This window comes from Somniosus microcephalus, chromosome 6 (genome assembly GCF_052327205.1).
Source record: "Somniosus microcephalus isolate GS21.2 chromosome 6, FLI_Smic_1.0, whole genome shotgun sequence".
Lineage (NCBI taxonomy): Eukaryota > Metazoa > Chordata > Chondrichthyes > Squaliformes > Somniosidae > Somniosus > Somniosus microcephalus.
In genome coordinates, this window is record NC_140992.1 from 241,037,460 (window position 1) to 241,062,496 (window position 25,037).

The window sequence follows — 25,037 nt, forward strand, 5'->3', positions numbered from 1 at the left end:
CAATGCAGACTTACTTAAGTGTACTGACATGGCACTTGATGACAATTATTTAATAAACACACAGCACATCAATGGCTCTTAAATGTTAGCGTAAAACAATTCACTTACATGATTTTGCAAAATAAAGGAAAATTAAAACAAATTAGTTTATGAAGTAAAGTTAGTAGCAGATACAGACCAGAGAAAGGGATTAGACTGCCACAATTAATGGAACCTGCGGACCCTGAAAGGCGAGTTACAATCCTTACCCTGCTGAATAGAACTCTATCTCTGGTAGGGCAAGAAATCTCTTGACTAATGCCATTTCTGTCCACATTTGTAAAGGCAAAATCTAGCTGGGCTAGATCAATAAACAAGGGAGTGGGGAAGCAGAATAAGGTTCTCTTTCCCTTTAGACTTCTTGCTTCCTTCCTTCAATCTTTATCACTTGACTGAATTCAATGAATGAATCCCTCTGTTGGGAACTGACTATCTAATGGACAATAGGACGCAGCAGATGAAATAGCTAAAAATAAGTGGAATATCTGATTTCAAAGAACTCTTTTTACATTTTTCACAGTTTCCATATGACAATTGCAGTCTCCTTCCATGTGTGCCTTTTTAAGATAACAAGAGCAAAACTAAAATCAGAGTTTGCCTACTTAAGTCTTGTCATGTACCAGATTCTCCTGCAACATCCAGTCCAGTCACACTGCTACTGAAGATGGGATTAACATACTGTTCCATTTCACCCTCAGTTCCACACCACAAAAAGGTGCTTCAAAGCAGGGTGGTACTCCTCACCTCCCTCAGTTTTTACTCCCTCCTATTCTTCCCAACCATGGTGGTATACTCCATTCTGGGTTTTGGTCCTTCATCTAGGTTCCCCAATACAAAAAGTATAGGTCTGGGTCCGACACCCCTGCTCACAGTGCCAATACTTGTACCCATTGATCATTGCGTTTATTACTCCCTGTGACTGACCAATGTAAGCCATTCTAGACTAACAGTACCAAAGGCTTTTAAATTCCACCTATACTTATATATTTTTTTCAACCTTACAATGAATGCTTTATTCACATTTTAAGAATTCTAGTTGAAAAATGACTACACGTTACTTAAAATGTTACAATATTTCATCAATATCTAGAGTGATTTTTGGATACTATGCACCATGTGTGCAGCTGTTAACAGAATACTGTAATGGGATAACACGCTGTAGCTTTTATTAGGCCTCTAGTCATCGATTCAACTCTCTGGCTCCTTACAACCTGTAAAGAGTTGTCTATACACAAAGGCACCATTAGTAAGAGCTGAACGAAGGGGGATGGGTTGATCTCCACTTACTGAAGGAAAACCTTCAGTGGAAGAGCTGATGGAGTGATATTTGAGATGCTTTTGATTCATCGATAGCACATTGCCTGTTCCCTCAGAAGGCTGCACAGTTCAATAGGAAAAAACTGTTAAAAATCTCCATTTCTTGCTGAATGTTTTTTAAAAAAAATACAATTGTTGAAATGGTCAGTAAAAATAGAATGACACACAAAGGGGCTGACTTTTCCGAGAGACTTATAAATCCAAAATCCGTTTAAGGTTTTTTAAAAAAAAAAGTGGTCAGGCATGTTAAGTTGGATAGTTTTCATGAAGTCTTAAGGGTGCAGTTTTACTGAACATGAGTCAATGAGAGACAATTCTGGGTTCTAATTAATGCAAAAAGTGACAGTATAAATTAGGTGTGTGCTCCTGATCGGAATGCTATAAAGGCTCCGCTCCAAGATAGCACCTCACAGCACTTCAAGTCTTCACCAGCTGCAGTACAACTCCAATCTGGTGAAAAGCCACATTTTAAAGATACGTAGGCAGCCCATGCACCTACTCCTCAGAACTTTAAACATTTTATAGAGTTCTTTTTAATGTTAGAACAAAATAGATGCTCCCACCACCTCACCTAATATTGCAAATTAGCTGCCAGGGAAATAAATGGAGTACTGCTGTCATTAGACCTTGATGTCGGTCAGGTTGCAGTATAACTCCAGTCCATAGATGGTTTATTGCAGCTGGCAGATAATAATCTCAGACTGGTACCCGAGGTACAACTACAGCTCACGTTCCATCGTGCTTTGACCGCTGCTGTGCAAGTTGGCTATGCATCAATTAATGAAAACAAAAACAGAAATAATGGAAATACCCAGAATGGTAGTCAACCTCTGAAAGAGAACGATTGCCTAACATTTTAGGTGGGTACTCTCACTAGTTCTGATAAAAGTTCCCACTTGAAATGATGACCTAGGTTTTCTCTTTCAGGTGATATGGACCTAGGCTGCATTTTTCAACACTTTTTGCTTTTATTTCAGATTTCTATCATTCAACATTTTTCTGTTCGCCTTTACTAACCAATGAAAACTTTTACAATGCATTTTTAAACTTTAAAAAAAAATAAAGTTCGACCAGGCGAGCAGACATAACCAGTGATGTGATGACATCACCCTTCATGCCATGGTTTAGAGACATGGCACAGTGGTGCTTTGGGGGTTTGTACACAGAGGCAATCACAATGTACTGATCGGTAATGTGAGTCCTGTTCGCAGTACTGAATTTGCAAAAGCACTCACTTTCCCGCTGTTATTGGCCCCTTTAAAATAGTTAAAGTAATATAAACTTTAAAAAGCAGAGGCCGTTCTATAGTAGAATGGCCATATTATTCACTGTGATCACTTTGAAAAGAAAGCACTGTTTAATTCTAGATTAAGATTCATTAATTTGCTATGGTTAGCTCTGGATAAAAATTAAATTGAACCCTGATTTCTATGCAATAACACACAATGCAAACGGCCAGTTAGAATATTATACCTTATTAAGGTTTTAGTTATTTAGACTGGCTTCACAATCCTGTTAAAGAACCATTCAATATCACAATGTCACCTTCACCACTAATGGAAACCATCTATAAGCCCCCTCCTTGACTGAAGAATGAAGCGAAGGAAGCATTTATCAATGGCTGATCTGGTTAAGTATTCAAGGCCTCCACAGTAACAGCCAGTCAAGTTGATCGGATTCTGTGTTAATAGCAGTAATTTTAACATTCTACCTTTTCCTTGGATCATAGAATATCATTGTAGAAAATTAGAAACCAGGGGGTAATGGGCTCATTTTTGAGTGAAGTCAGTAATAACTGCGATCTTTGTGAAAACGTAATTCACCTTAAGCAGGACTGAGGGTTTGGTTGGCCAGGTTTAACAACTTGTTTTAATTTAGAAACTTGTTCACACAATATTTAAAAAAATAGGACAAATGACAAAGAAACCCCAGTTCAGAGATTTAAAGACTGCAATGTCCACACCCAAAATCTGGGCACCATCTAAGAATTTCACTGGAGCTTCAATGAAGATACGAAGGCTTTATGGCCAGGCTGGGATGTGGACTAGAAAACAAGGTCTGACTGAAGCTTTGAGTCTGCAGCTGAATTTCATTAATGCTACTAATACGTACACAGTGAAAAGTATGTCCTGTTTCTGATCATTCTTTTACCAAAATAGTTACACAGCAGGTTTGCATCCAAAAGAACTAAAACGGAGTCTATATTTGGTTCACACTTTTGTGAATTTTTCAAATTCTCTCATTTCCCATTGTTGCTAGTTGCAAATATGCTCATATACAATCTGCTGGCACAGCACTTTGGTCCATGCTATACAATACTAGAGTATATGTTTGTGCCTATAATTTCCTACCGGACAAGTTCCTGACCTCTGGTGGGCCTGTGGGTATAAACTGCAAGTGGTAGCTATGCACCTCTATGGAAGGAAGAGTGTCAGGAAATCACCCAATGCTAATCCTGTGCAGCTCTACACAGCAGCTTACAAAGCAGCAAAGGGCTCGGGGGAGATTGTCTGTCTCAATCAGCTAAGAGTATGGAGATAGGCAAATCTAAAGGAGGATGGGAAAAGAGTAACTTTTAAACATGAAGGGAGGAATTTCTTTATTTTTTTTAAAAACTATACCATTTAGGGAATATTGAAAAAAAATTCCAGACTGAATCCTCAAGGTCAACACAACAATTTCCTCAGTATCCAAACAGAAAGTTCTGTATTTACTTGTCCCAAGATGTTCTGCATGAAAAAGACAGTGACACCCAGTCACTGGTGCCAACATCCTGATCTAAACAATTGGATAAAAGGCAGAGAGAGAGAGAGAGAGAGAGAGGAGAGAAGTGAAGTGAAAAAGGATGACTGGCATGGTCCAAGGATTCTAGGAAATACAAAATAGGTTCAGAGTGGGACATAGCTTTTTAATCACGATTCTGCTTGAATTATAATGATCAGATGTGGCCCACTCAGTACTTTGTCACCAGAATTTGCTCCATTGATCCAAAAGGTTGAACACCACTCTGACCTACTAAATGATCATACACACAGAATTCACACATGACAGGATGCATTTGATACAGTCAAGCCACTAAGCTGAGCATCTTAATAAATCAGGAATCTTTTTCCTATTGTACATTCGCAGCCAAGCATGTTTACTGAAGGGAGAAGAATTCTACAATCCATTGCCATGCCTTTGTGTGTGGAACTGTAGCTGTGGACAGGAGTAGCAATGGAGCCAACAACATCATAATTGGAAAAACAAATAAACCTAAGTTCTCTAGCCAGAAACACAATGAGTTTTGCTGACAAATACTATTGCACAGGTAACAGATGGTGTTCCAATATACCCAGGAAACTGATTTCTAAGTTCCAACACTTTGTTTTCATGATAACGTTTTGAAATTCTGCTTGAGCAAGCAAGGTAAAAAGAAATCGGATCGATGTGCCAATGAGCAAAGGTTGCAGCATTCCTCTGTGCTGCAACATCATCCAATCTATAATAGCAAGTTACTTAATGAGAAGCGTATAGTCCATTATCATAAAGAAACACTCACTCATAAACATTGCCTTCCAATCATGAATAAATTATCATTTGTGTACGACAGAGATTACAAGCATTCATCTATTGGTGAAATATATTCTAGCTACTATGAGGGGACAAATTGTCCCTTCAGAATAACCATTATTTATATTTCACTTATATATACTGTAAATGCTTATAATACACAAAAACTCACAGTTGACTTAGCACATCTTGTTCAAGCTTGCCTAAATATTACCTACATAGGCCTAGAAATTCAGTGGGCTGCGCCACCTGTTAGCGCCTTAAGAGGGCACTTAGTGGGTTGGACGCCACTGGCCATGCCTCCCGCTAATTTAGCAGTACGCTAATGGCAGCGCTAGCCGTTAGCGCTGCGCCGCCACCGATGACGTCATCGGTGTGCGCAGCGCCCCGATCGCAAAATGTAGTTGCGCCCCCCTGTTTTAACGCCGGTCGCTATTTGCGACCGTTTCAGGGGGGCCTACCTGCAGCAGTAGAGGCGCTGAGGTGCGGGGCGGCCATTTTTTTTTGCTGGCCGCCTGCCAGCACCTCTCCGCGCGGCCGTCCCCGGCCTCCTGAGCCCCACCCCCCCACGGAGTGCCAGCTGTGTTCCAAGAGCCCGGCACTTCTCCTGGGTGCCGGGCTCTTTTGCCGGCACTCGCGATCATTGATCGCGCTCTAGCAGGCCCCTCCCCTTTAAGAAGGGGAGGAAGGCCTGCAGTACCGTAGCACGCCGTGCCGCAGCGTGTGGCGCTGTGGCACGTTGCGCAGCGATATTGAGTTGCAGCGCCCCAAGAGGGATGCGGGACGCCTCGAGTAGCGCCGCGCAAAGTCAATTTCCGGCGGGCGGCCGCGACTACTTCCGGGGCGCTACTTTTAGCGCCCTGGCGAGGCTGGCACCGGGGCGCCACTGAATTTCTAGGCCATAGTACTTACAGCACAGAAACAGGCCATTGGGCCCAACAGGTCCATGCCGGTGTTTATGCTCCACACGAGCCTCCTCCCACCCTTCTTCATCTAATGCCATCAACATATCATTCTATTCATTTCCCCCTCATGTATTTATCTAGCTTCCCCTTAAATGTATCTATGCCAGCCGCCTCAACTACTCCTTCTAGTAGCGAGTTCCACATTCTAACCACTCTCTGGGTAAAGAAGTTTCTCCTGAATTCCCTATTGGATTTATTAGTGACTATCTTGTATTTATGACCCCTAGTTCTGGTCTCCCCCGCAAGTGGAATTGTCTTCTCTACATCTACCCTATCAAATCCTTTCATAATCTTAAAGAACTCCATCTGGTCGCCTTTCAGTCTTCCCTTTTCTAGAGAAAAGACCCTCAGCCTGTTCAATCTTTCCCAATAGGTATAATCTCTCAATTCTGCTATCATTCTAGTAAATCTTTTTTTGCACCTTCTCCAGTGCCTCTATATCCTTTTTAATAATATGGAGACCAGAACTGTTCGCAGTACTCCAAGTGAGGTCTAACCCAGGTTCTATACAAATTTAACATAACTTCTCTGCTTTCAATTCCATCCCTCTGGAAATGAACCCCAGTGCTTTGTTTGCTTTTTAAAAAAGAGCCTTAATAACCTGCGTCGCTAATTTTAGTGATTTGTGTATCTGTACCCACAGATCTGTTCCTCTACCCCATTGAGACACTTACTTTCCAAGGAGTATGTGGCCTCGTTATTCTTCCTACCAAAATGTACCACCTCACACTTATCAGAAGGTTGTGGGTTCAAGTCCCACTCCAGGGACTTGAGCACAAAAATCGAGGCTGACACTCCAGTGCAGTGCTGAAGGAGTGCTGCACTGTCGGAGGTGCCGTCTTTCGGATGAGATATTGAACCGAGGCCCCGTCTGCCCTCTTAGGTGGATGTAAAAGATCCTATGGCACTATTTCGAAGAGCAGCAGGGGAGTTATCCCCGGTGTCTTAGCCAATATTTATCCCTCAATCAACATCACTAAAAAACAGATTATCTGGTCATTATCACATTGCTGTTTGTGGGAGCTTGCTGTGCACAAATTGGCTACCGCATTTCCTACATTACAACAGTGACTACACTTCAAAAAGTACCTCTGTAAAGCACTTTGGGACATCCGGTGGTTGCGAAAAGCAATATATAAATGAAAGTCTGTCTTCCTTTATACTGAAGTTCATTTGCCAATTACACGGCCATTCTGCAAGTTTATTAATGTCTTCCTGTATTTTGCCGCAAGTCCTCCTCTGTATTAACTACATCCTCCAAATTGGTGTTGTCTGTAAATTTTGCAATTGTACTTCCGATTCCAGAGTCGAAAGCTTTTATGCAAATAGTGAACAACAGTGGTCCCAGCACCAACCCTTGTGGAACACCATTTCCCAGTCTGAGTAACTACCTTTAACCCCTACTCTGTTTTCTGTTTTGTAGCCAGCTTGCTAACCATTCTGCTATTGTCCCCCGACCCATGTTCTGACCATAGTCATGAGTCTACTATGTGGTATCTTATCTAAGGTCTTTTGAAAATCCAAATATATTAAGTCTACTACATTACCCTTATCTACACTTTCTGTTATTTCTTCAAAGAATTCAATAAGGTTGGTCAAGCATAACCTTCCCTTTTGAAATTTGTGCTGACTACTCTTTAGTATATTAACCTGTTCTTTAAATTTATTTTACATCTCAAGGCACATTCGGTCTGCCTAGTGTCCTGTTCAATATTCCTCCCTCAAAACCAACACGACTAAAATAAAACCAGTTTACCCGGTCACTGATCTAATTTGCGGTTTATGGGACCTTGCTATGCACAACTGGTCACCACATTTGCCTACTTAACACCAGCGGTTGCACTTCACAAGCAATTAATTGGCTGTGATATGGTTTAAGATGCCCCAAAGAGATGATAACATGCTCTATAAATGCAACTTCTTTCTTTCTTCTTTCTTTCTAGGTTTATCTGCTGTTGCCCAGGATTCTGTGACAATAGTGTCAATATTTCAGCTTGTTATGGTGCGTCTAATTCCGATAGTTTATCGAAGTTGTACTGACAGAGGTTTATGGGTAGGGATCCTGAAGAATTGTGCATGGTATAAGGTGACATAAAGAAGGGGAAATAAAAGAACACAAGAAGGGGAAGAAAAATCATAAGATACATTTTTTTTAAGTCAGTATCTAAATTAACACAAATTTTAAAAATCTTCCACATTAGTTTTTGCGTGGTCTTAAGTATCCAGTGAAGCAGTCTCAAAACCTTAAAGCTTCATGTGGTTTAACAGCTGACATTTTATGAAAATGCAAGTGGCCTTTGCAAATTAATGGAGACTTTCTTGGAAATTGAGATGACAAGAGTTTATTCCAGGCATTACTGCTCTACCTTATCTAACCAGGGAACTTTATTTGTCACCTGGAGAATATAAAAAGGTACAAAACTGTGAATGCTATTTCTGCTTTCCTGAACACTAGAATTGTATCTTTGAGCACGCAGTATTAATTCCCAGAATGGCACACATTAGTGTAGTGAAATATTCAAAAAGTTCTACATTTAGAACCCAACAGCTTGGCACAGTTCAAGGTACTAACTTCAGTGTTAAGAAAAAAAAAACAATGCCAATGCAAGGACTTTGCCAAAGAAATACACAGGCTATCTACTTGTTATTCATAACTGGTCTCTTTTTAACCCTCTATACTAATTTATATTGTTCCCTAGCAAGCTCTTATAATGGCACTGGATGTTGGCTTTTGTGATTGGCTGATATTTACCTGTTATTACACCGATTTGGTTATCTGTTTCGTATGCTCTTCACCCATAGTAATCCCACATAGATGCAGAGATCAGTTAGTTTCACAATCAGGCAAGGAACTTGATGGTGTCAGAGAGGAAAACAGAGCCGCCCTCCTCTCAACCACCTCAAGCACCATCATCTCCATTTCAGCAGCCATCAAACAGGAGGTAACTTTTTGGGCTACGTAGCCACTTCGTCTGCAGACTCCTGGTTGTGCATTAGGATTCCTCACCCTTCATGTTTGCCCTCTCCCACTCCAGCCTTGGAAAGTCTGCCAATTATTTGGAATAGCACAGAGTCTTTACAAAGGCTGTTAAGAATTGTTTCCCTATTCTAGGACTGCCCTTTAATTGTCAATATCCTTTTTAGTTTCATCTGCAGCTGTGAATAATTATGCAATTGACCTGAACCATGAAGACTGAGCGCTAATAGCACATTACCACTGTGCCAAGATTTAAACCAGTTCTTAGCCATTTAAGGAATGAATTTATATACTGCCTTTCACAACATTCCAAAGTGCTTCACAGCCAATTAAATACTTTTACTGTAATGTAGATAAACAGGTCAGTCAATGTGCACACAGCACAATCTCACAAACAGCAATGAGATAAATGAAGAGACGATCTGTTTTTGATAATGTTGGTTGAGGGATAAATGTTGCCCAGGGCACTAGGAGAACTCTCCTGTTCTTCCTTGAATGGAATCTTTTAATTCCACCCGAAAGGGCAGCTGGGCCCTTGGTTTAGTGTCTCATCCAAAAGATGGCATCTCTGACAATGGAGCGGCTCAGTACTGCATTGAACTGTCGGCTTAGATTAAGTGTTCAAAACTCTGGCTTAAACCCATGACCTTCTAACTCAGAGGCAAGAGTGCTAGCACTGAGCCAAGGCGGACAGCTACTGAACTGGCTTACACCAGTAGACAGAAATTAGTGCCCATAGGTCTGATCCATATAGACTAGTAGGTGACTCAACCGTGGCTAACAAGGGAAATTAGGGATAGCATAAGATCCAAGGAGAGGACATATAAATTGGCCAGAAAAAGCAATAATCCTGAGGATTGGGAGCAGTTTAGGATTCAACAAAGGAGGACAAAGGGATTAATTAAGAAAGGGAAAATAGAATATATGAGAGTAAGCTAGCAGGGAACATAAAAACTGACTGTAAAAGCTTTTATAGATATGTGAAGATAAAAAGATTGGTGAAGTCAAGCGTAGGTCCCTTGCAGTCAGAATCAGGGGAATTTATAATGGGAAACAAAGAAATGGCAGACCAACTAAATACATACTTTGGTTCTGTCTTCACAAAGGGGGACACAAATGACCTCCCAGAGATGCCGGGGAACATAGGGTCTGATGAAAGGGTGGAACTGAAAGAAATCAGTATTTGTAGGGAAATGGTGTTAGGAAAATTGATGGGACTGAAGGCCGATAAATCCCCAGGGCCTGATAATCTACATCCCAGGGTACTTAAGGAAGTGGCCCTAGAAATAGTAGATGCATTGCTGGTCATCTTCCAGAACTCGATAGACTCTGGAACAGTACCCATGGATTGGGGGATAGCTAATGTTACCCCACTATTCAAAAAAGGTGGTAGAGAAAAAGCGGGGAATTATAGACCGGTAAGCCTGACATCGGTAGTGGGGAAAATGCTAGAGTCTATTATAAAAGATGTAATAGCAGAGCACTTGGAAAACAGTGACAGGATCGGACAAAGTCAACATGGATTTACAAAAGGTAAATCATGCTTGATTAATCTACTGGAATTTTTTGAGGATGTAACTGGTAAAATAGATAAGGGAGAACCAGTGGATGTGGTGTATTTGGACTTTCAGAAGGCTTTCGATAAGGTCCCACATAAGAGATTAGCGTGCAAAATTAAGGCACATGGGATTGGGGGCAAGGTATTGACTTGGATAGAGAACTGGTTGGCGGACAGAAAGCAAAGAGTTGGAATAAACGGGTCGTTTTCCGAGTGGCAAGCAGTGACTAGTGGGGTACCGCAAGGATCGGTACTAGGACCCCAGCTGTTCACAATATATATTAATGATCTGGACGAGGGAATTGGATGTAATATCTCCAAATTTGCAGACGACACAAAGCTGGGTGGGAGGGTAAGCTGTGAGGAGGATGTCGTGAAGCTCCAGTACGATTTGGACAAGTTGGGTGATTGGGCAGAAACATGGCAAATGCACTATAATGTGGATAAATGTGAGGTTATCCACTTTGGTGGCAAAAACAGGAAGGCAGATTATTATTTGAATGGCAATAGATTGGGAGAAGGGGAAGTGCAAAGAGACCTGGGTGTTCTTGTGCACCAGTCGCTGAAGGTAAGCATGCAGGTGCAGCAGGCGGTTAAGAAGGCAAATGGTATGTTGGCCTTCGTAGCAAGAGGGTTCGAGTACAGGAACAAGGATGTCTTGCTACAGTTGTACAGGGCCTTGGCATGGAAGGAGTGCAGCGAAGATTCACTAGGCTGATACTTGGGATGGCAGGAATGACGTATGAGGAGAGATTGTGTCGATTGGGCTTATACTCACTGGAGTTTAGAAGATTGAGAGGGGATCTCATCGAAACCTATAAAATTCTGTCAGGTCTGGACAGACTAGATGCAGGAAGGATGTTTCTGATGGCTGGGGAGTCCAGAACCAGGGGTCATAGTCTAAGGATAAGGGGTAAGCCATTTAGGACTGAAATGAGGAGGAATTTCTTCACCCAGAGAGTGGTGAACCTGTGGAATTCTCTGCCACAGAGGGCGGTGGAGGCCAGTTCATTAAACATAGTCAAGAAAGAGTTGGATATATTTCTTAAGGCTAAAGGGATCAAGGGATATGGGGAGAAGGCAGGGACAGGGTACTGAATTTGGATGATCAGCCATGATCTCATTGAATGGTGGAGCGGGCTCGAAGGGCCTGCTCCTGCTCCTATCTTCTGTGTTTCTATGTTTGACGTTCTGATATGGATTAGGTGATCTCAGCTGGATTGGCAGTAGGTGACGTAAGAAAACTACTAGGCACTTGGTCTAAGCGTTAAACAAAGCTTTATTCAACTGTTTTACAACATGGAGATCTAGTTGTGTCCTTCACTAGTTCCTGTTAAGAATGTCCTGCGCAAGCTGGGCCCATGCCCGAGTATTTATACTCTCCCTGGACAGCGCCACTCGCAGGCCGGTCAGTATTATTTCATAAGTCTTTCTTTCATGAATGACTGATTCATGTCAGTAGGGATGCCACAATTAACTATCCATTAACTTCTGCTGGAAAATGCACTTGTATGGATATCAGGGGAGTCCAGAATCAGGCTGCTCTGTGATGCCTTCTTCTACATGACTCAATAATCATATAGCATTCACTGTTTGGGCTCACACATGAACAATGACCACTAGGGCAAAATACTGGACTGCCCAGTGTCCACAGAACTATACTGAGTAGGAGCCAATACTTTCAGGAGAGGAGAAGTGGAGCATAGGGCAAAAACAGCACACAATTAAGATTTCCCAACCCCCTGAAGGTTGGGATATATTCTGCTTGCCACACACCTAATAGGTATGTCTTAAATCATTCATCGGCCAAGAAGCAGCTATCAAACTATATAGTTCAGTTTCTATTGCAATCTATTCTAAATGATTGATTCATGAAACTGATTATTTCTGTTAAATGACCAAAAGACAATCATCAGAATTACTGTAATTGACAGATACATACCTGTCCTTCTGTACAAAATGGAGGGGAAATCTTCGTCTTGGAATCTAAAATGAAACAATAGGTTGTCAAGACCAACAATTCTTTGGGGACAGATTTCACCACAACAATTCAAATGAAGTTATACTTTAATGTTTTTATTAACTTTTTGTCAACTAGCACTTTTGATAGATCTATAACTTTGCCAAGAGCAGGCAAGATGTTCCATCCATCTCCCCAAGATCACATAACATTCTCAAATCTATGGCAGTCATATTCTCCCTGCCCCACTGCTTTCCTGTTCTTAAAATATCTTAACATTTGCCAAGAACTCCCTGCCTAAAGTATCTGTCCATCTCAAGCGGGAGCATTTGAGGAAAGCTTTATCCCATAATGATCCAAGGTAAGCAGAAGAGCCAAAGTATGCCAGCGTTTAATTTAGGGTCAGTGGTAATAAAGTACAAAATATAATAGGTTTATTTTATACGACTACAAATCTTTGTGGAAAATTAACATTAAAAACACAAAATATACAAGTGCTCGAGCTGAGCACTTACACTGGCAGTGGTTAGGTGTTCAAATTCCAGCTTGGACACCAGCACCGACTGGATTATTTTTACCTGTTCTTAGACAGGTTACACTTTAGGAGCATTCTCACAATGAATGGTTATCTCCATACTTCAAGTGGAATAGACTGAATATTTCAATGTTCGCCAGATGGCAATTAAAAAAAAATCAATTCATGTGGTTCCTAAATTACAATTAACATTTAATTTTTCAGCATTTTGTAGTATGAACAGATTACTTGAAGAACCATGGAATATGATTTACATTCCACTTCTTACTCCGACTATATAGAACGCATGAATTTGTTTCTCACGAATTATCTGGTCAGTCTGGTTGCGGGACATGAATCATGTTCTATAGTTCCTTTTCATTTAAAAAAAAAATAGAAATAGTTGAGGATAAGAGAAGATGAACAAGGTTTTTTGGGAATGCTGAAAGGGGAGGTGCGGGGAAGATGTGTTTGGTGGTGGGACCACGTTGGAGGTGGCGGAAATGGCGGAGGATGATCCGTTGAATGTGGAGGCTGGTGGGGTGAAAGGTGAGGACAAGACTGGTTAAAGGACATATTCCAGAGTATCCTATTAATTCTCCTAACTCAATATTGGCATTTCAGCCAACTACATGCAAGATTCAAGCCAAGGGTTTAATAATGGTACAGTGGAGGCTTGGTAGTCCAACCACATTGGCCAAAAATATATTTTAAGCAAGCTCTACTTCTTAAAGTTTGTGAAACATTGTAATGACTTAGGACCAATATTTATACTATTCAATGAATAAACATTACAATGTTTTTCCTAGTGTAAAATAATAATAGCTGAAAATTACTTCGTATAGAATGTTCCTAAGAATGTGTGATGTATTGTCGGAAAACAGCTGGGATTAAATTCAAAGCTGCTGTTCCAAGTGCTCATCAATCCACGATTGATAACTTGGTCCAACAACAACAACTTGCATTTATATAGTGCCTTTAATGTAGTAAAACATCCCGAGGTACTTCACAGGAGCATTATCCAACAAAAGTTGACACTGAGCCACATAGAGATATATTAGGACATGTGACCAAAAGCTTGGTCAAAGAGGTTTTAAGGGTCGTCTTAAAGGAGGAGAGGTGGAGAGGCAGAGATGTTAAGGGAGGGAATTCCAGAGCTTAGGGCCTGTGAAGAGATGGGTCTTCAAATGCAAAACTTTGGCTGATTGCTACTTAATCTGCCTATATACAGAGGACTGCCATTATTAGAGACCTCTCATTGTGAGAATTTTCCTACTCCTGGCAAAAGCCCAATTTATGTTGACCAAACAGCTCAAAGCCTGATAAACAGCCCTTTGATAGACCCCACAAATTTCTTATGCGCTTACAAATAGTTCTTTGTATGTATGTAACTGGTTTAATAGATAAGCTCCATGCATATATGTAAATCTTATTTTAATACAATATCACAGACGGTGTACCCTATTTTATATCATGGTGGTAGATGTCCACCTTTGTAATTTGATACTTTCACATGATTTAATAATTCAAACATTCCATAATAGCTGTGAACAACTGATGGCAACATTCCTCCTGTTGATAATTGCAGCAAAAAGGTCAGTTTGTGTACAAAATAGGAATTTCCCCACGATTATAGACACCTCCCAGATGAACTTGAAAAACAGGTGGACAGTGAACTCTGACTCATACAGGAGAAGAATGAAGCTGTATAGCTACAGTATCTGTTCCTAAAGAGGATGTAGATTAAAGTGTGGATGAACTGGTTTTGTCACTTGCGTGTTGCTAACAAAACTTCCACGTTCATACAACAATATTGATAATTTCACAGTTCCTCTTTGCATATCTTGTTTATGCAAGATACATGAAGTCCCTATACTACTTTAAAATAAAATACAAATTTATAAATTACAAATTACATATACACAAGAGTAGAGGAAATACAAATATTGTTCCATTGTAAATTAACTTCTTCCTCTTCTCCCTGGAGGTGACTGGGCAGAATTTTGAAAATCCCTTTAAGTACTAAATTCACCACGGCTAACTTAATCCCAATTGATACTCAATATACCAGTGAGTCATGGAACTTGTCAATTTTTGGCTCTGCATCACACCATAAACAACGTAACTTTATCATCTCCTTTTAAATTCATTGTCAGGAGCAGAGTGGAACAAAAACTGCTCTTAACACTCCAACTCCATGCAGCAGGCGGCAGGGTGGGGAGGAGTGCTGTATGCTACCAAAATAAAAGTAGATTTAGAGTCGTATGGGATACAAGCAAATTTTGCTTTGTAATTTTGTAAGGGTAAGAATCTACTGATTTTCCTCCCGCCTTCAACACCTTGAGGTAAGGCACCAGCCACAGTTAAGAAGAAGCAAGCAACCCACGCTCAGTTCTCTGCCAATAGCACTCTTGAACTGGCTGAGAGGGGGGCATGGCAGTGTCCCAGGGATATTCTTTACACCCAGGAGTTGTTCTTTCTACTTGGCTGGCAGCGCAGTCGAGATTGGGAGCTCAGCAGAATGGGCAAACCCATTTAGGCAGAGGTAGGGAGGGTGGGGGTGGAATGAATACAGAATTTAGAGGCCAAGCTAACTGTGTCATTCCTACACACTTCTCAGTTATTGTTTCCCTACATGGTAATGGCAAAGGCCTCAAAACAGATCATTGTTAGTCAAATGTGTGAACAAATAAGCATTCAGGCTGCATTTGGCAACACAGAATGCTTCTGCTAAAACTGAGTCTAGCTAGAGCCGTATTTAAGTAAGAAGACCCATTATTTGATGCTCACACACAAGTCCAAAATTATGCATTATCAATATTAACAAATAATTGAAAGGGAACTGTAATCCATTCAAGAAGTTCAGATGAATTTCAAAAATAGTGTGTGTACCCTATGACTGGACAATTGCTTTTTAATTCCCTTCAAGTCAGCTCTATGTTCTGTGTAACAAGTTCTTCTCTGGATCACATCTGGTAAACTTACTTCAGAACAAGTGCCAGATCCTGTATGATTGCAAATATACAGTAGGCTAATGAAGGAAATGTAGGCTAATTAAGGAACTGGATTGCAAGACAATATTTTTCATTAATTCTCTGCCTGGGATTTAAAGAATCTAGAGTTTGAAAAGCTGAAACATTTTAAATAAATAAAGCATCAACACCTGAACAATTCTGGAACATGGATGGCACAAATTAGTTTACATATTAGAAGTCTATTTATATTTAGGAATCCTGAACTCCTTCCAATTACAATCAATTGAGGCTCACAACAGTCTCTTAATCTGTATGAAAATGAAGATTATTTACAATAGAAACTTTTATCTTACATTAGACATTTACATATATATATGGATAGTACGAAGAACAATGTTTTGTTTTCACATGCTAGTATACATGGAGACAGTGAACAATTTGTTTTATATAGTAGATGCATTTACTCTAACCCTATTGTAAAGTACTGCGCTAGATGTCCACTTCATTTATGTAATAACTCGGTAATTACCTACAGCTCAGGCCAACTGCAAATGAAACTACAACCCAAGCGGTGTTGCGAGATGGGGCATGGCTCAATTTCAATTTCATTTGTCACATAACCAAATACAAGAAGTGAAATCCAGTCAGTGAAATGCTTTTTTCTTAACGAGCCGAGCGCACCAATCAGCAAAGGACACTTAGCTGCCTGGTACGCACGGAGCCCGCAAGGACGGCAGCCATCTTCATCGGCGCCATCACAATAGGGTCCGCTCTCGCCTCACTCCGCCTTCCCGCACTCCTGCCCGGCAATCTTCAGCCGCCGTGGTACCGACGTCCCAGGGCCTGCTTCTCCCTGGCTCTCCTTCCACCCGGTCTGACCTCCGAGCCTCCCGCGGTGTCCGACCTTCCAGGGCCTGCTTTTCCCGCCCTCGGTCCGCTGGCCGCCTCCTCTCCTACCGGTTCGACCTCCGAGCCTCCCGCCGAGGAGCTGCCGGCCGCCGTGCTACAGCAGGTCGCCGTGGCCTCGATCGCTGCTTCTGCTGCCTCCCCACCGACTCGCCGAACTCATCAGCGCTGATGCACAGCGTCTGTAGCGGGAGTGGGCCGACCGACTCAGGGAGAGCGCTTACCCTGCGACCGCCATGGACTGGTGGTTTTGGGTGGCTTCCTGGCCAATATTTATCCCTCAATCAACATAACAGGAACAGATTATCCAGTCATTATTACACTGCTGTGTGGGAGCTTGCTGTGCGCAAATTGGCTGCCGCATTTCCCACATTACAACAGTGACTACACCCCAAAAGTACTTCATTGCTGTAAAACACTTTAGGATGTGCGGTGGTCGTGAAAGACGCTATATAAATGCAAGTTTCTTTTCTTTCTTTTCTCTGGGGTTGATGGGACAGGTAGCTGTAATTATGGTATGGCCAGCTTCTCTGGTGATGGGACAGGTAGCTGTAATTATGGTATGGCTAGCTTCTCTGGTGATGGGACAGATAGCTGTAATTATGGTATGGCTAGCTTCTCTGGTGATGGGACAGGTAGCTGTAATTATGGTGTGGCCAGCTTCTCTGGTGATGGGACAGGTAGCTGTAATTATGGTGTGGCTAGCTTCTCTGGTGATGGGACAGATAACTGTAATTATGGTATGGCTAGCTTCTCTGGTGATGGGACAGATAGCTGTAATTATGGTATGGCTAGCTTCTCTGTGGGTGATGGGACATGTCTAGTTGTAACTGTAGTATATGGGACAAGGCTGGGGTTGAAGCTGTAACTGTAGTATATGGGACAAGGCTGGGGTTGAAGCTGTAACTGTAGTATATGGGACAAGGCTGGGGTTGAAGCTGTAATTGTAGTATATGGGACAAGGCTGGGGTTGAAGCTGTAATTGTAGTATATGGGACAAGGCTGGGGTTGAAGTGATCAGACTAGAAACTTATGGCTGGATGTTACCCGTTTACCCCGCTGCTGTAACTGTTAAAGTGAGCGGACTTGGCTTGCTTCCTACCTGTAAGCGGTGGCCTCTTCTCCCCGCACAGCGACACGGTGCCATCCCGGTGCAGCAGGATGGCTGCCAGCTCCCTGACGCGGCCGATGCGCACCTGCTCCTGGTGCCAGTGTCGGTGCATCGAGCGGCAGCATTGGTAACACACCGCCCAGGCTTGCTCTTCATTGATCGGCTGCTTGTAGGCTCGCAGGATCTCATCCAGGGATAAAACCTGCGGCTCCAGCACCTCGCCGGACCCGGCTACTTGCTGCTGGGGTTCTCCCTCACTGCCCGACCTGGCCATTTCTCCTTCGGTTTCTCATTTCTACTTCCCAACGTTTCTCCAGGTTTCCATAACAGCGAGTCCCAGTCCGCAGCTCCGGTGTCAATCAGCCGGCACCATGTGATCGCCCTGCTCCGGGCCAGCCCAGCCTCCTAAACACACAGCCAAATGGGAGGAGAGAAGAACTAGGAGGACAAAAAAAAATCAGACAGACCAGGGCAGGCGGCTCAGATTGGAATAAAGTGCAGCTTTTGGAAAGTATCCCGTAAACTGCCAACTTGGGCGTTGACAGCTGGGCTTACCATAAAATGTTTCTTTGTTCGCCCGCAGGCTTGGACTGTGTGGAATGTCGCTTGGTATATCATACTGTGAGCATACGGCATCCTGATAACCCACGGCAACATATATAGCAACGTCCAAGCAGCGAGAGTGCAATGTGCTTGTATTTCACTGGCGAGAATGAGCCCATACTCTAACACTGCCAACACCAGGATCACCTGCTTCCAACAGCCTGGCTGCACAGCCCGCGCATCTATTATTCATTTGTTAGTCCAAAGATGTGCGGGTTAGGTTGATTGGCTATGATAAATTAACCCTTAGTGTTAGGGGGATTAAATACGTGGGGTTACAGGGATAGGGTGGGATATGTGTTGGTGTAGGGGTTACGGGGATTGGGTGGGATATGTGTCGGTGCAGGCTCGATGGGCCGAAATGGCCTCTATCTGCACTGTGGGGTTTCTGTGATTCTGTGATATAATAAGTCTTATAATCTGGGCTTCCTAGCCAAGGATGACCAACAGACACAATCCTAGAGACACCCTAAAACATAACGTGGTGATTCTTTGATATTTCTGTTTGGTTCACTTGATCTTGCTGTTACTTTGTAATATCTAGCCTATTTGTAACTTGAAGGGTTCGGGCACATTGTGGAACACTTCCTTCTATTACTTCCTGAAATAAGTTTTTAAAACAATGATTTTTAAGGGCAGAGAGATTATCCATTGTTATTCGATCTATAGCGTGCATGAACTAATCTTGGTGATTGAAAGGTTTCTGACAGGTAAATATGTATATTACAATAACAGAAAATGCTGGAAACACTCAGCAGGTCAGGCAGCATCGAGGAGAGAGAAACAGAGTCAACGTATATTACAATGACCGTGTGCATCTTCAGTGGTGGAAAGTAGAAGCTAGTTGAGTTTAGTGCTGGTTATTTGATTTGAGGTTCTGTCGATTGCAATTTACTGGCTTTGTTTTGTAGTTTTTCTCCAGTATCCTGCCCTTGCTCATATTTTCATAGAATCATAGAAGAGTACAGCACAGAAGGAGGACATTTGGCCCATCCAGTCTGCGCCAATGGTTCTCCCTCATTTTTTTTTCGGGTGCGTGGCCCCTTTAACAGGCTGCGCGGCCTGATCAAAGTTAAGCACATGCGCGAAATTTCACACTGGAAAAGCCGGTCCCGGGCTGCGTGGGACTGGTAGACAGCGGTGCGGCCGTGCAGCTTAGCAATCCACTTAGTCCCAGCCCCCCTGCTCTTTCTCCATATCCCTGCAATCTTTTCTCCTTCAAGTATTGATCCAATTCCCCTTTGAAGGCTACTATTGACTCTGTATCCACCACCCTATCAGGCAGTGCATTCCAAATCCTAACCACTCGTTGCGTAAAAAGGTTTTCCCTCATGTCACCTCTGGTTCTTTTGCCAATCACCTTAAATCTGTGCCCTCTGGTTATCGACCCTTCAGCCATTGGAAACAGTTTCTCTGTATTTACTCTATCTAAACACTTCATCATTTTAAACATCTTGATCACATCTCCTCTTAGCCTTCTCTGCTCCAAGGAGAACAACCCCAACTTCTCTGGTCTATCCATGTAACTGTAATCCCTCATCCCTGGAAGCATTCGAGTAAATCTTTCCTGTACCCTCTCCAAAGCCTCCACATCCTTCCGAAAGTGTAATGCCCCGAATTGGACACAATACTCCAGGTGGGGCTGAACTAGTGTTTTATAAAGGTTTAGCATAATTTCCTGGCTTTTGTACTCTATGTCTCTATTTATAAAGCCCAGGATCCCCTATACTTTATTAACTGCTTTGTTAACCTGCCCTGTCACCGTCAAAGATTGGTGCACAAGCACCCCCAGGTCTCTCTGTTCTTGTACCCCCTTTAAAATTGTACCATTTAGTGTGTACAGTCTCTCCACATTCTTCCTACCAACATGTATCACCTCACACTTCTCTGCACTGAATTTCATCTGCCATGTGCCCGCCCATTCCACCAGCCTGTCTGTCTTCTTGAAGTCTATTACCATCTTTCTCAGTGTTTACTACACTTCCAAGATTCATGTCATCTGCAAATTTCAAAATTGTGCCCTGCACCCCCAAGTCTAAGTCATTAATGTATATCAAAAACAGCAGTGGTCCTAGTACTGAACCTTGGGGAACTCCACTGTATACTTCCCTCCAGTCCGAAAAACAGCCATTCACCACAGTGCTCTGTTTTCTATCCCATAGCCAGTTTTGTAGCCATGCTGCTACTGCCCCTTTCATCCCACGGGCTTCAATTTTGCTAACAAGCTTAATGTGTTTTTTAAAAATCAAATGCCTTTTGAAAGTCCATAAATACAATCAATTGCACTGCCCTCATCTACCCACGCTGTTACCTCATCAAAAACTCAATCAAGTTAGTCAATCAAGTTAGTCAAACACAATTTGCCCTTAAAAAATCCATGCTGGCTCTCCTTTATTAGTCCATGCTTGTCCAAGTGGTATTAGAGAGACTGAGCAGCAGCAAGTCAGATCCACAATGTGTTTATTGAAGTGGATTATTTGAAACATTTTTATAAACCCAAACTAGTGCCCAGTTGATTGATACCAAGGAGTCTGGCTGTGTCAGATAATTACCAATGTTCCCAGATTGGGTGCTCTTATCAAATGCACATCGCAGTATGAGAAACATTGTGGCGGAATACTGCAGCAACACATTCAATCTCATAGCAGGACATTTACAGCAATGTGCAGTGCCAGTCACGCCCAGCCCATCATTTTGCAATCTGTGAAATCCCCTTGTCTCTGTAATTAAACCCTAATCTAGATTTGTGCTGCCCTTATAATGTCCTCACTACTTCCATATCAAACTGATCCCAACTTCACTCTCTGGAAAAGGTACAGTGGAATGTGTCAAGTCTTGCCTTAGGCTACCTCATTGAATCAGGCTCTCAATTCAATATAACAACAGAAAATGCTGGAAAAACTCAGCAAGTCAGGCAACATCCGTGGAGAGAAATTTGAGTTGACGTTTCGGGTTTGACCCTTCTTCAAAACTGGAGAGAAAAGGAACTAGATCGAAGGCAGGGCTGCGATCGGACAAAAGAATAAAAGAACCAAAAGAAGTAAAAGAGATTAGAAGCTGGACGAGATTGCACCAGTTGGTTTCCTTTTAAAGTAACCAAACATTGTGCGGTGTGGAGCTGAAGATGGATCTGTTCATTCACAGGTGTAGTAATAGCAGCCTCAGTATTTATGGTCGAATGAAGATCAAAATCCTCAAACGAAGCTAGACTTCCTATGGCTGTGACTGAGGGAAGGGGGAAAGGTGTATTCAACTGTATTACATCAGTAGGTTGGAATGTAAGCCTTACTATTTGCCGACTAATACAAAGTTTAACCTGTACTTATTGCTCGTTCCTGGCTTTCTTTATGGGTTCTGTCCAAATTCCAATGTTCAAATCAGATAAGATCACAATTTAGTCAATCAAAGGACATGCAAAGTATACCATTTGGCACTGGTGGAAATGCGGTGTTTGCACGGCATGCTATTCTTTAACAGTGAAAGGCACAACACACACAGCTTCCCCTTTGACACGAATGCAATTTTGCGTGTGTGTGATGTCAATGGTCAGAGAACATGCGCACACGCGAGTTTGTGGCATTTACCAGCAATTTCACAAAGTTTCCTACATTATCGGCAAGAGGGGCAACGAATTGTTTAATTACTTTTAGTAAAAGGTTCAATTTTACCTGCCTTGCTGACAAAGCTGCAGGCGTATCCTGGCTCCACTTTTCACCCTGAACGGCAAAAGGCAGCGTTTAGCCTGTGGTTTAAGCTCCAGCTCCTGGGGTTTCACTCTAGCAGCTCCGGTGCAATTCACTCTCAGACCATTGCTGTCAATCTCTGTTTACAGACTAACTTCACAGTGCAGCAGAAACCATTTCACTGCGACACTAATGCTGGGACAGAAATGCATCCTTATATGCTCCATATATTCCACCAACTGGCTTCCTTCTCCCCTCCAAAGTTCTCCTAATTAACATGAATTGTATCTTATTTTTTAAATCTCCGGTGTCGTTGTTTTAAGCATTCTGCATTGTAGTGCTGCATGAAGGGTTTTTTTCATTCAAATTTGCAGAATTCTGTAAAGGTATTCTTCACAGCGCCATTAGCATTCACCGTTAGTGTTCAACCCCAGAAATACAACAGACTTGACACATTGGACCACTGCCGACATGACCGCGGTTAATGACCGTTAATTAAGATACAAACACAACAAATTCGCCTGAGAATCTGTCGCCAGGGAGAAACTGCTTGCAATGTCAAACTCTTCTGCAGCTAAAAACAAAATCCCTTTTATTGGATTCGGTTAGATTTTAGAAAGGCTTGCATTTTTATAGCACCTTCTTTCAGAAACCTCTCCATGATGTTTCTTTTAATGTAGGACAAACGGCGTATCCATTTTGCGCACGAACAGCAATGAGATAAATGGCCAGTTAATCTGTTTTTTGCTCGTGTTGGTGGAGGAAGGAATATTTGCCAGAACACCAAGAGAACTCGCTTCTGTTCTTACAGTACCATGGGATACAGACAGGTTCTCAGTTTGACAGTGGAGCACTCCCTCAATACTGACCGAGAGCCAGCCTAGATCATGTGGGCAAGTCCAGGAGGGAAGCTTGAACTCCGAACCTTCTGACAAGGAGGTGATGTGCTACCAACTGAGCAAGCTGACATTATAGAAGAAACATATCTGTGAAAACAGTCTTATTGTAAAAAGGTCATTTGATGTATAGAATCAATAGACATTTTCAATTCCCCAGAACTAATATTTCTCAACTTCATTAGCACACAATTTCAGCAAAAAATATTTATGAGAAAATGCTTGCTAGCATTGGGTGAAATTTCTTTCAGCAAATATTCACACTCACATTTTCCACAGATACTTACCATCCCTTTCAAGGCTACTTTAAATGTGAAAATGCAGTGGAAACCTAATTGCCACAACAGGTTTAAAATTTTGAAGGCAAAAGGTCAATGTAAATATTTGGCTTGGCTTATTTTCAGTCCATTCAATTTTTAGCACTTATACATTACTATATCATGTTGACGTTAACAATCATTGAAAGTCTAGGGTGCTGTCTAGGGAAATTCAGTAATCAGAGAGATACTAAAATGTACAATTATTGTTAAGAGCAGTTAAGGTTTTGGGTTTTTTCCAAGCTCCTTGTCTCACTTGCTCCACCATATTGCTCCTGAACTGATGAGATCAGTCTTCTCACCCAGCAAATGTAACAGATAGAATCTGACCAAGCACGAAGAGAAACAGTGAAAAAGATGGCATTGGTACAGCAAATAGATTTAATTAAATTAGGAGTAAGACTGGAGATCATGAATGTGTTGTTACATAAGAACATAAGACATAGGAGCAGAAGTAGGTCATTTGGCCCCTCGAGCCTGCTCCGCCATTCAATAATATCATGGCTGATCTGATCTTGGCCTGAACTCCACTTCCCTGCCCGCTCCCCATAACCCTCGACTCCCAAAAATCTGTCTATCTCCAGCTTAAATATATTCAATGACCCAGCCTCCACAGCTCCTGGGGGGAAGAGAATTCCAAAGATTCACCACCATCTGAGAGAAGAAATTCCTCCTCATTTCTGATTTAAAAGGGTGCCCCCTTATTCTGAAATTATGCCCCATTAGTTCTAGATTCCCCCACGAGGGGAAACATCCTCTCTGCAACTACCCTGTCAAGCCTCTTCAGAATCTTATGTTTCAATAAGATCACCTCTCATTCTTCTAAACTCCAATGAGTATAGGCCCAACCTGCTCAACCAACCTGTTAGAGCAGCATTATATCATACTTTCAGCATTCCAAAGCTAGTAACTAGGAAAAATGTAATGAGAGAAAGAGTTAACCCTTTCCATTCCAATGTTTGACATTTGTGAAGTAACACATAGGCCCATTTCTGTTTTGTAAGATTTTTTAATTCTATAGGGTTTTCTGTAGATTTCTAACCTCAGCCATCACAAATTAAACCCAAGAAATTAGGAAATATTTCTTTAATTAATTCCAGAAAACTAACTGGTCTGTGGGTGGAAGAAGAATGCAACTCCAGAATGGAAGGTGGGGAGGTACAATAATTACAGGAACAGCTTTGGCTGATACTAGTTTAGTGTTGTTGGCTAACATTATCCAAGAATACAATTCTGCCATAAACAATGCAATATTTTTGAAATTTCAAAATTGTAATCTGTTTACATTTCCACATGAAGATCTAACATGAAACAATTCAAAGCAAAATTGTAGAGCTTGTAATGTGCTCACTTCCTGCTGCCAGGTTTGATGTTGTGAAGCTCAAAACTTACTTACATTTCATAGCCAACTTGGGAGTATCTAGACAGGCAATTTGGTTTTAAAACTATACACACTCAATTTAAAGTGCTTACTACAGAGTGGTGGATGGTGCTTGGTCTCCACATCACACAGGTGGTGAACTCTCTCAGTTCTAAGTTGCCATGTCATTTTTAGTGAAGTGACTTATGGAAGCGGAATGTTTCAGTTTAGAGAAAAATGAATCTTTGTCAATTGTGGCCTGTGGCAACACAGCCAACAGGGCTATTAGCTTCCAAGGCCAGAT

The 25,037-nt window shown here is 42.0% G+C and overlaps 1 protein-coding gene across 2 annotated transcripts in view; it reads right to left on the minus strand.

Annotated features, from left to right (window-relative positions):
- The window catches only part of spire2 (spire-type actin nucleation factor 2), a 99,702-nt gene extending 80,532 nt beyond the window's left edge, over nt 1-19,170 (minus strand). The window contains exons 1-2 of one of the 2 annotated variants that reach the window (XM_085991623.1): nt 17,866-19,170; nt 12,351-12,394 (exon numbers count right to left, since the gene is read on the minus strand). In XM_085991623.1, the coding sequence (XP_085847749.1) occupies nt 12,351-12,394; nt 17,866-18,148 (327 nt within the window). In that variant the 5' untranslated portion in view covers nt 18,149-19,170. The remainder of the gene's footprint in view (nt 1-12,350; nt 12,395-17,865) is intronic. The other variant, XM_085991621.1, reaches the window with a different exon arrangement.
- Nucleotides 19,171-25,037: the final 5,867 nt, after the last annotated feature.